The 11,976-nt window shown below is 43.5% G+C and overlaps 1 protein-coding gene across 1 annotated transcript; it reads left to right on the top strand.

Moving 5' to 3' along the window:
- The first annotated feature begins 6 nt into the window (after nucleotides 1–6).
- Nucleotides 7–11,916, top strand: SLC23A1 (solute carrier family 23 member 1). The gene is made up of 10 exons (XM_069104330.1): nucleotides 7–15; nucleotides 269–450; nucleotides 974–1,094; nucleotides 1,388–1,544; nucleotides 1,890–2,037; nucleotides 2,746–2,851; nucleotides 3,019–3,148; nucleotides 3,925–4,068; nucleotides 4,999–5,094; nucleotides 10,015–11,916. The coding sequence occupies exons 2-10, from the start codon at nucleotides 284–286 to the stop codon at nucleotides 10,260–10,262; spliced, it is 1,317 nt and encodes a 438-aa protein (XP_068960431.1). The 5' UTR covers nucleotides 7–15; nucleotides 269–283; the 3' UTR covers nucleotides 10,263–11,916.
- Nucleotides 11,917–11,976: the final 60 nt, after the last annotated feature.

Raw genomic sequence — 11,976 nt, 5'->3', positions numbered from 1 at the left:
CCACGAATAAGAGAGGTATGTGGTATTGGGTGAGTTGTGAAGGGGTGTGTGTCCCACTAAAGGTACAAAGGGGAATTGATCGGGATGACAAAAATGAAGCTCAAGTTCTGGGAAATTTCTTAGGAATTAGGGAAAGTGGGAAAAGGAGAGGCTGGGGGAATAGCTTATTATCTCAACAAAATCTGGCCAGGGAAAGCAAGGGAAACCTTCCAACTCCATTCCTCGAGCTGGCCCAACAGCTCTCTGCTGCACCTAACCCTACCCACAGATCCAGGGGGCAATCATGGTGTCCAGCACAGTAGAGGTGATTATTGGGCTTTTGGGGCTGCCAGGAGCCCTGCTCAGCTACATCGGGCCCCTCACAGTCACCCCCACTGTCTCCCTCATCGGCCTCTCCGTCTTCAAAGCTGCTGGAGATCGGGCTGGATCTCACTGGGGTATCTCAGCCTTGTGAGTGTCCTCGCCCACAATGCCCTCTTTTCTCTCTAATGTCTGCTTCGCAATATATATTTCTCCTCCCTGTATCCCCAGCACCCCAGTCCCTTCCTACCACTTCCCATCCCCCCAAGCTCTACTACTCTCTCTTCAGAGTAGACTCAGAGACTCATAGAATATTCAAGCTGGGAAGAGCCTCAGATGTTAGGTAGTCCCACCCCGTCACTTTACAGCCAGAGAAACAGAAGTTACCAGAAGAGCCAGAACCAGAGCCTCCCTTGACTTCTGCTCTGGGGTTCTTTTCCTTAATCCTTCATGTACTTCCCCACTCATGAACCCACCTCAGAACTGCCTCTCCCTCCTTGCCCAGCCTCTCTCTCCATCATGGGCCATTGAATTTGGAGTGAGAGGCCCTGTATTCGAAACCCAGATCTGTCACTTACTGCCTGCGTTAGCTTAGACAAGTCACCTCCTTTCTGTGTCTCCATTCCCTCCTTTGGAAAACAGTCTATAATCCTGTGTTCTATGTTGCCTCCAGCTCCATTCTCCTGATCATCCTCTTCTCCCAGTATCTCCGAAATGTCACCTTCTACCTGCCTGGCTACAAATGGGGCAAAGGCTTCACTCTCTTCCGGATCCAGATCTTCAAAATGTTTCCTGTGAGGAGATTAAAGTTGGGCAAGGGTTGGAATGAGGCCCCGGAACTGAAAGGAGCCTGGGGCTGGCAGACATAAGACCAAGGAGAATCCTTTCCTAGGGTTGAGAGAATCCTTTCCGTGAGGTTTGGTGTCTCAGAGGGAATTCCTTCCGGGGCTGAAGTGCTCAGGGCTTCTGCCTCAGGGAGGTGGAAGGAGAGACTCTCAAGTCTTTTGAGCTTAGGGGCACAGAGGTTCCCTTTGTCCCTTCCTCCGATGTCTGATTGCTCTGCTCGTCCTCTTTCCTTCTCTAAAAGATTGTCCTGGCCATTATGACTGTTTGGCTGTTCTGCTATATCCTGACACTCACTGATGTGCTGCCTGCTGACCCCAATGCCTATGGCTTCAAGGCTCGAACAGATGCCCGTGGGGAGATCATGTCCATTTCACCCTGGATCCGAATACCCTACCCCTGTGAGTAAACCCTGTAACTAAGAACCATGAGGCCTGGCTTTTAGTCCTGGCTCCATCCCAGAAGCAAGGGGCCTAAAAAAAATCAGGATGGAATCTCCTCTCTGTTCCCATATCTGGGAGCTAAGAGCAGAGCTAAAAAGTTTCCAAGTCCTAGGGAGAAGGGAGTAGATCGGAACAGAGGAGAGGGCTAAGGAAGTGTTTGGAAAATACGTATTTTTCTCAGCCAAATCCATCCTTTCTAATGTTGGGATCACCTTGGGATTACCAAGATGTGTGTCCCTTGGGATAGTGGTGGTTTCTGGGGTGTTTTCACTGTGTCCATTCCCCACAACTGGTCCCCCACAGGTCAATGGGGCCTCCCCAGTGTGACTGCAGCTGCTGTTTTGGGCATGTTCAGTGCCACATTGGCAGGAATCATTGAGTCCATTGGAGATTACTATGCTTGTGCCCGACTAGCTGGGGCCCCTCCACCCCCTGTTCATGCCATCAACAGGTATAGTATCATTATGTGTGTAAGTAGGTGATCAACCTATCCTCTGTTAGCCTCTAACCTCCCTCCCCCACCTCAAAGAGTTATGATTTGATTGGTTTGGTAAAGGACTGATGGCAGGATGATAGCAGAAAAAGACCTAGAGGTAGTAGGCCTGAGTTCTGGTCCCAGTTTGGCACTTTACTCTTCAGAAGTCTTCAGCAATTAACTTCAGCTTTCAGAACCTGTTTCCTCATCTGTCAAGGGGAAAATACCTGCCCTGACCTTCCTCACAGTGTTGTAGGATGAATTCCATAGGTTGGTATAAAAAGCACAAATACTTGAAGGATCCCTACTTGGGACAATGTGGGATCCACTGGTATAGATCAGAAGGGCCCTCCCTGAAGAGCCTTAGCAGACAGTCTTCAGTTACTATTGCCAAAAAAGTCCACATCCCTGTGGCCACCAGCATCCTGCCAAGCCTCTCCAGAGTCAGCTAGTATAGGCTTCAGATGACAGGAAGACAGGCTAACACCAGACCTGCACTCAGAACCCTTCCAGCTCAGTAGGACCCTTCCATGTCTTGTGCCTCATCAGAATAGCCCAAGGTCACCTCCCTGCCATAAGGAAATAGTGGAAGACAACGATAGTGGAAGGAAAAGGATAAATAAAATACTGCGCAAATGTAAGAAATTATAATATTGCCTACCACTCCCCTGGCACCTTTTCTAGGGGGATCTTTACCGAGGGCATCTGCTGTATCATTGCTGGGCTGCTCGGGACTGGTAATGGCTCCACTTCCTCTAGCCCCAACATCGGTGTCCTAGGAATCACCAAGGTACCAAGAACCAAGACTGGTTCTTCTGTCTTCTTTCCTTTCCCATTTTCCTTCTCTCCCCCTCCCTAGTTTCCTGCTCCTGTCCCTGAAACCATCCCCTTCCAGGCACTGTTCAGTCCTGGCTGTGTCAGCTTGTGGCTGATTCCATCCAATCTTCTCGTCTATAGGTGGGGAGTCGAAGGGTGGTCCAGTATGGGGCAGGTATCATGCTGATTCTGGGAATGATTGGCAAGTTCACAGCTCTCTTTGCTTCCCTGCCTGACCCTATCCTGGGTGGCATGTTCTGCACTCTCTTTGGTGAGTACTAGAGAGGAGAACATTTTGTACCTGCTCTTTCCTTCCTCACCAGTGCCCACCCCCACCTCCCCTTCTAGTACTTACTCTTCTGTAAGGTAGAACGCAGTATCTCCTGGGGCAGTGAATAGAGCACTGGCATTGGAGGCAGGAGTTCGAATTTGACCTCAAACACTTACTTAGTGTGACCCTAAGCAAGTCATTTAACCCCGATTGCCTTCTCCCCCCAAAGAAGTAGAACCCCCTAATTCAGAACATTAATATAGCATGAATGGTTAGAATATGAGAAAGGAAACGAACGGCAAGGGTAAGGTCAGAGTCAGGGATAGGGAAAGACAGGCCATCTTCTGTTGCCCTTTGAGTAGTGAGAGAGAATAGATCAAGTCCCTGCCCTCAGCGAACTCCCAGTCTAATAGAGACCAGGACATGATAAATATAATGCTTCCAGTTCATGGGAAGGGGAAAGGCGGGGGAGGGAGGAGGTAAAATAATTCAATAATTATTGGTTTGGTAGGAGAATGGTCACAGTCAAGCAGAGCCTTCTTAAAGAAAGTGTCTTTTTTGAGTTGTGACTTAAAATAATTGCAGGAGGGGGAAGGGGGTGGGGAATTGGGATGGGGAGGGAAGAGTATAGGACAGCAGGCAGAAAGAGGATAAGGACTCCTGTCCCTGGAAGGAAACTCGTGGGCTCTGAAAACGCAGGGGGTCTAGGCCACTCCTTCCTTCCCAGCCTCCACCGCCCTTTGTGGTTCTTTGACTGAATGGTTGTTTTTTCTCAGGGATGATCACAGCAGTGGGCCTGTCCAACCTACAGTTTATTGATATGAATTCTTCCCGGAATCTCTTTGTCCTGGGATTCTCCATGTTCTTTGGCCTGATGCTGCCTAACTATCTGGATTCCAACCCCACTGCCATCAACACAGGTGCCTTATTTCCCCTCCTAGGCTCCTCCCCCATCTGTCTTTGTTCCTTATCCATCTATTTCTTTGTACATCCATCAGCTGCACCTGGGGATCAGGAATGAGGTCAAGTCAGGGAAACAGGACTGAACAAAATATTGAACTCTCAGGATGCTATGAACATCTTGGATCAGATAGTGATGCTTCTCCATTTCCTTCATTCTTTGACCCTTCCAAAGTGCAAAGGTGGGGGAAGTGGGGTACTGGGTGCTGGAGTAGATAAAGGGTGGACTTGGGATCAGAGGACTTGGATTCAGCTCTTGACTCTGCAATGTGCTTCCTTATGGGACTTTAGACAAGTCATTCACTTTCTCTGGGCCTCGATTTCCTCATTTGCAAATTGAATATGTAGCTAATCACCACTGTTCTTTCCAGCTCTAAATACCATGATTCCATGAAACCCAAATACTGTTCAAGTCTGTTTCTACCTTTTTGACTCTTACTAATGGGTAGGGTGGGCAGCTAGGTGTTGAAGTGGATAGATTGTAAAGCCTGAAGTCAGGAAGACTCATCTTCCTGAGTTCAAATATGGCCTCAGACATTTACTTGCTGTGTGACCCTAGACAAGTCACCTAACCCCATTTACCTCAGTTTCCTCATCTGTCAAATGAGCTGGAGAACATAGTGGCAAACCACTCCAGTGTCTTTGCCAAGAAAACCCCAAATGGCATCATGAAGAATCAGACATGACTGAAATAACTGAACAACATCAAAGGGATAGGCTGGGATTGACAATCGTTGGGAGGCTGGGACTTTCTAAGAGGGAAAAAGGAGAGTCCTGGACGGGTTGGCTGGGTTAGGGTAGTCACAGCCTAGGAGTGTGGACTGGCTAGGACGGCCTTAAGATAGTATATCAAAGTGCACAGAATTTAAATTTAGCGTTCCCTCCTGTAGGTATTCCTGAAGTGGACCAGATCTTGACTGTGCTGCTGACGACAGAGATGTTTGTGGGTGGCTCTCTGGCCTTTATCTTGGATAATACTGTCCCAGGTATGACTTTCCCAAGACCCCTAAGGGATTATGGGGCGGGGGAGAAGAAGGGAAGGGGAAGACAAACGTCCTAGAATCTTGGAACTGGGTTCTCTACTTTCCAGAGCACATTTCCAAGATTACTCATATAACACCTTCCTATATCCTCATCTGTAAGAGAAGAGACTGAATTAGATGATTATCTAAAGCCTCTTCTATCATCAACAGTATATGATTCTAGAAACAGTTATTAAAAACATGCTGCATGCCCAGTTCCTCTGAGGGTAGTTGGAGAGATACCTACAAGGAAAAAGCATGATGATACCAGGTTTTGGAGAGCTTAAAGTATGGTTAACGAGATAAAATTTACACATAGGATGAAAGGAGACCAATAGACAAGATGGAATAAAATACATGGGTGCTTTCAAAGGTTACGGATGTATAGTAATAATAATAGTTTACATAGAGCACTTGCAAAGTACCACGAGCCTTTGTTGTAGAAGCTTATTCCACTTCACGGATGAGAAAACTGAGGTTAAAAACAGATTAAATGACTTGCCCAGGTCCACATAGCTAGTATGTACCTGAGGCAGTATTTAGAACCAGGATTTTAAAAGTCAGGTCTTCCTGACTCCAGCTAGTTTCCTCTGTAGGAGGGCATAGATATAGAAAGGACTTTAGAGGGAATCTAGGCCATCTTCTCCCATCCCCCAACACACTTTATGGTTGAAGAAACTGAGGCCCAGAAGGACAAATGTGCCCAAGGTCACACTGGAACTAACAGAAGGAGATACAGAGTCAGGTCCTGTACATATAATTGCCCCAATCTTTCCATTGCATCACACAGCCTCTCAGGGGAAGCTAGAGGAGCTAAGAAGGGCTTCCTGGAGGAGGTAGCACTTGAGCTGGGCCTTGAATGATAGAACCTCACCCACGCTGCTGAGAGTTAGAGAGACCTGCCAGGATGGGGGTGAGGGGGCGGGGTGAGTGGGCAAAGGGAAGGGAGGAATACAAACCTGTCATCCTCCCCATAGACAGCTTACAAAAAAGATTCCAGTTAGTATCCTAGCCTTGTAGATAATCCCAGGCCCAGAGCCTGAATGGCTCCTTTGGAAGATTTGTTTCTGTCTAGGGAATATAGGCTGGATACTACAGGTTCAGAGAGACATATACTATGATTTTGTTGGATTTCTCTGTAATGCTGCTTGGGTCCTTCTCAGGCTGCCACTGCTGCTGGGCTTGCCACTGAGTGATTGTGTGATTATCATCAATGAATGGCAGGATTCACAGCAGGGTCCTTTCAATACTGACAGATATGGAAGGATCTGGTGGGATGAACCTATTCCATATAATTATCTGTTGCTCTGGTGGGCTTGTTGCCATGGTACCCAATCAGCCACAGAGACAGAGGAAACTAAATAGGAGGGAAGGAGGAAGGGAGAGAGCGAGAGAGAGAGGGAGGATGGGAGAAGGGGAGAGAGACATATATACAGTCACAGAGAGACACACAGAGAGGGGGAGAGACAGAAATAGAGAGAAAGAGAGAGGGAGGGAGGGAGGGAGGGGAGAGAGAGAGAGAGACAGAGAGAGGAAGAGAGAGAATAACAGCCTAAGGCTGGCAGTAAGCCAGTAGCTGGGTCCTCTGGCTGCAGCAGGATTTATGAGAGACCAAGGAAGATGAGAAAAAGGGAGCTGGGTGAGGCACCAAATCTGGGCCAGAATCTTTAGTCAGCTATTCAAATTGAACGTCCAATAACTGTCATGTCAGACAATAAAGATGTGCCTCCAAATGCCCCTGTTCCTTCACAGCAGTCAACGTTTACCTTGCACTGAAATTCTCTCACCCTAGTTCCTCTCATTCCTTTTTGAATCCATATTTTGCCTATCTACAGGCCAGTTATTTCATACTGATGCAATCAATTCAACAAATCTTGATTCATGTATTGTGTTTTGGCCTTGAGCTAGGCATTGTGTGTGGTAAAAAAGAGAAGATAATGCCTTTTTTCAAAGATTCTACAGCCTGATGGGAAAGCCAAGATATACTTGAAACAGCAGAAGACAGAGAATGGCGGGTGCCATGTTATACAGTGAAAGAATATTTGATCACCTTAATTTGAGTCCTACTTCTGACATTTATGAACTATATTATATGACCTTGGACAAGTTTCATTTCATCTCTCTTTGCCTCAGTCTCCCTATCTGTAAAAAGGAGGTAATAATACCTAAATTTTCTATCTATTTCACAAGGTTGTTGCAAGGAAAGCAATCAATCAGCAAGTAATATTTATTAAGTGTCTACTGTGGGCCAGGAACTGTGCTGGGTGCTAGGGGTTACAAAGACAAAATTGCTTACATTCTAACATGGGAGATGTGAGAACATATATGGGTTTATACAAAACAGTTACAAGGTAACCTTGGGGAGGGTGGAGGAAGAAAGCACCAGTACTCTGTATTGTTTAAGGTACTATATGAACTTATTATTATTAGATAGTATGTGCTGAAGGAACTTAGTGAGGGGATAGACATCAGTGAGGATGGGCTGAAGTAGTCAGGGGAGACTTCCTAGAGGAAACAGGCCTTGAAGGATATGTGAGATTGAGAGGTAGAAAGGAACAGGGAGGATATGACAGAAGTAAGAGACTGGATGCAGGAATGTGGGTGATAGAATAGTAGTGAGAGATAAAGGTGCTTGGGCAGGGAGGGCTCTGCTCACAAATTCACCACAATAGAAGCAGTTCCCTCCTGCCTAGTCTGTCATTTCTCCTCTCTTGGTATCCATCCCATTCTTGTTTCAAGATTTACCTCCTTGGGGTAGCTAGGTGGCACAGTGAATAGAACACCAGCCCTGGAGACAGGAGGACCTGAGTTCAAATCCAACCTCAGACATTTGACACACTGTGTGACTTTGGGCAAGTCACTTAGCTCCAATTGCCTTGCCTTCCCCCCTGCAAAAGAAAAAAAAAGATTTACCTCCCAGGGAAAGAATTATGAAGTCCGAATGCAGATTGAAGCAAACTACTTCCTCTCTGTTTCGTTTTGTTTTGTTCCTTCTTCCTCATTCATTCCATTGGTTATGATTTTTCTTTACAACTTGACTAATGTTTAATGTGAAGGTATATGTAGAACCTATATCGGATTGCATGCCACCATGGGGGTGGGGGGGAATTTGGAACTCAAAAACAACTGAATGTTGTAAACTAACAGTCAATAATTTTTTTTTTAATTACCTTCTTGGGGCAGCTAGGAGGCACAATGGATAGAGCACCAGTCAGGAGGACCTGAGATCAAATCTGACCTCAGACACTTACTAGCTGTGTGACTCTGGGCAAGTGTCACATTGTCTCCCCCCTTCCTCCCCCCCCCCCCCCCACTCCCCCCCCCCCCGCAAACAAAAAGGGATTCACCTCTTTTATGAAGCTGTCTTTTACCTTCCTCTGACCTTCAATGAAACTTGCCAAATTCTACTGTGTATTTTTATTTATCTTTTGGATACATTATTCTTTCCATTTAGACTTCCAATCTGATAGGTATGACGTGGTACCTCAGAGTTGTTTTAACTTCCATTTCTCAAATCCATAGTGATTTAGAACATTTTCATATGAGTATAGATAGCTTTGATTTCTTTGTTCAAAAATTGCCTGCTAATATCCCTTGACTATTTGTCAATTGGAGAATGACTTATATTCTTATAAATTTAACTCAGTTCCCTATATATTTGAGAAATGAGGCTTTTATCAGAGATAACTTGTTGCAAATTCTCCCCCTCGTTTTCTGTTTTCCTTTTAGTTTTGGTTGCATTGGTTTTCTTTGTGCAAAAATTACTTTTATAGAACCAAAATGATCTATTTTACACTTTGTAATGCTCTCTATATCTTGTTTGGTCCTAAATTGTTCCCTTCTCCATAGATCTGCTCTCCTAATTTGCTTATGGTATCATCTTTTATGTGTAAATCATGTACCCATTTTGACCTAATCTTGATATACAGCATAAAGTGTTGGTCTATACCTAGTTTCTGTCATAACATTTTACTATTTTCCCAACAGTTTTTGCCAAATATTGAGTTTCTGTTCCAAAAGCTTAGATCTTTGGGATTATTATGTATTACATTACTATGCTCATTTACTATAATGTAATGTCTACCTAATCTATTCCACTGATTCACCACTCCATTTCTTAGCCAGTACCAGATTATTCTGACAATTTCCACTGTTAACAGTTTGAGATCTGGTATAGTTGGACCACCTTCCTTCACATTTTTTTTTCATTGATTCCCTTAATATCCTTGACCTTTTGTTTTTCCAGATGAATTGTTATTATTTTTTCTAACCCCAGAAAACAATTTTTGGTAATTCAATTTGGTATGGCACTAAATAAATTGATAAATTTAGGTAGAATTGTCATTTTTATAATATTGACTCAGTCTACCCATGAGCAATTGATATTTTTCCAATTGTTTAGATCTGACTTTATTTGGGTGAAAAGTGTTTTGTAATTGTGTTCATATGGTTCCTGGGTTTGACTTGACAGGTAAACTCCCATGTATTTTGTATTGTCTATAGTTATTTTAAATGGAATTTCTGTATCTCTTGCTACTCGACTTTGTTGGTAATGTATAGAAATGCTGATTATTTATGTGAATTGCTAGTTACTTCCTATAGTGCTTTAGTTGATTCTCTAGGATTCTCTAAGTATACTATCATATCACCTGTAAAGAATGATAGATTTGTTTCCTTATTGCTTGTTCTAATTCCTTCAATTTCTTTTTCTTTTATTGCTATAGCTAACATTTCTACTATAATGTTGAATAATAGGGGTGATAATGGGCATCCTTCCTTCACTCATGGCAGAGTTGCTCTTACATAAATTAAGTAGATATGTTCTGGCTAATTTAATACACAGCTTGGTACCCAAGTAAAAGATGGAACATTGTCCTTTTACAGGGAGCCCAGAAGAAAGGGGACTGGTACAGTGGAAAGCTGGAGCTCATGCCAACAGTGAGACATCCGCAAGCTTGAAGAGCTATGACTTTCCTATTGGCATGAACGCAATCCAAAAGATGACCTTTTTGAAGTACATCCCTATCTGTCCTGTCTTCAAGGGCTTTTCTCCAAAGGCACGAGAACAGTTTCCTGCTCCAGAAGACAATCAAGAAAACACAGACATCCTATCTCTGAGCACCAAGGTCTGAAAAAGTGACTTCTGGGAAAGGTAGGGATGCATGTATATACTCTTCAGCTCCACTAAGAGTGACCTCAAGATCCAAAGATCCATATTTGATGGAATACCAAAATTTAATCCATTTGACTTACTTAGCTATAACAGCCTGAGGGAGGAAGTAGGGGATGTACTAGGGAAGATACTTTTCATTGAAAGGAAATGCATGAATATTTTTATTTGTGTACTTTCAGGTCAGATACAACATGAGAGAGGGAAAAAAAAGTCTAACATTGGCTGCCATCTTTTCATAGAGCTAAATGTACAATTAAAAGTCCTCATTGCCTTGAGATCATGTGGTCATAGTAAGCAGTAATAGGAGCTCATAATTCAAAAGGCTATGATTTCAGTTACCATTAACAAATGGATGAAAAAAAGCATTGAAGCATTTATGAGCCAAGCACTGTGCTTGTGATGCAAACACAAAACCAAAGACAGCCCCCTCCTGAAAAGTTTATCTTCTAATGGGGGGGAGACAAAACATAGGGGAGTAGTGGCCCAGGGCCTGACATTTTGGTCTCCAAGTTATCTGAGATGGTGACACCATATGGGAGTAAGCCCTCTTCCAGACAGACCTCTCCCAGAACTATGGCAGAATTCATTAGATCATGATTCCAGAACTGGAAAGGGTAGCAATATGAAGACCACTGAGGTTCAGAAGATGAATCTGGAATAGGAAGTGAAGCATGGCTGAGAAGGCAATCAAGACAGAAGGACCCCAGGGAGGAAGTTCTGGAAACAAAAGAGTTAAAACCTCCAGGGCACATTTACATCTTAAAAAATTTATATCACTTTATATGCGTTTTATTTTTACATTTGTCATTTCAACAGGATAGGTTCAACAGTGAACCTAGGCTGACAGGAAGGTTTTATGATCCCTTTTCCACTATTCATTACTCACAGATCTCAATTTGCTTTCAGGGACTTCATTTACAAATTTGTGGTTAATGTGTATAGTGTTGTCTTGGTTCTGCTTAACTTGCTCTGTAGCATTTCATACAAATCTTCCCATGTTTCCATGAATTCTTCAAATGTCATTTCTTACTGCCAAAAACATTCTGTCCTTACATCCTTATGTCATCATTTTATCAATCATTCTCCAGCTGAGGGGAACCTATTTTGTTTCTACTGCTTTGCCATCACAAAGACTGCTGCTATGAATGTATTGGACCTTTGTTTCTGCCTTTTACTTTCTAGGGGTAATATGCCTAGTCATGGGATTTCTGGGTCAGAACATGGACAATCCAGCTATTTTTCTTGCATAACTACAAGTTGTTATTCTCAAGTGGGGGGCTGAACTTGACAACTCCATCCACAATGCATTAGTGTTTAACACTGGCTGTTACTATTTTTTGCCATGCTTGCCAATTTGCATAATGTAAAATTCAGTATTCTTTTTAATTAGCACATTTCTTAGTGTGTATATATATATTTAACATTTTGGTTTGTTATTTTCAAACATTCTATTCTTTTTAAATTTCGAGTTCCAAGTTCTCTCCCTCCTTCCCATCGTTTCCCCCACCCATTGAGAAGGCAAACAATATATCAACTATACATGTGAAATCATGCAAAACGTATTTCTATATTTGCCATATTAAAAAAAAACAAGAAAAATAAAGGGAGAAAATTCAATTTGTACTCAGAGTTCATCAGTTCTCTCCTGAGGTGGATAGCTTTTTTAATCACGA

The sequence above is a fragment of the Petaurus breviceps genome, unplaced genomic scaffold, assembly GCF_028583685.1.
Source record: "Petaurus breviceps papuanus isolate PSGF00001 unplaced genomic scaffold, PetGlider_PUasm1.0 685, whole genome shotgun sequence".
Lineage (NCBI taxonomy): Eukaryota > Metazoa > Chordata > Mammalia > Diprotodontia > Petauridae > Petaurus > Petaurus breviceps.
The sequence above is the reverse complement of the archived record's forward strand: the minus strand, read 5'-3'. Positions and strand labels throughout refer to the sequence as shown.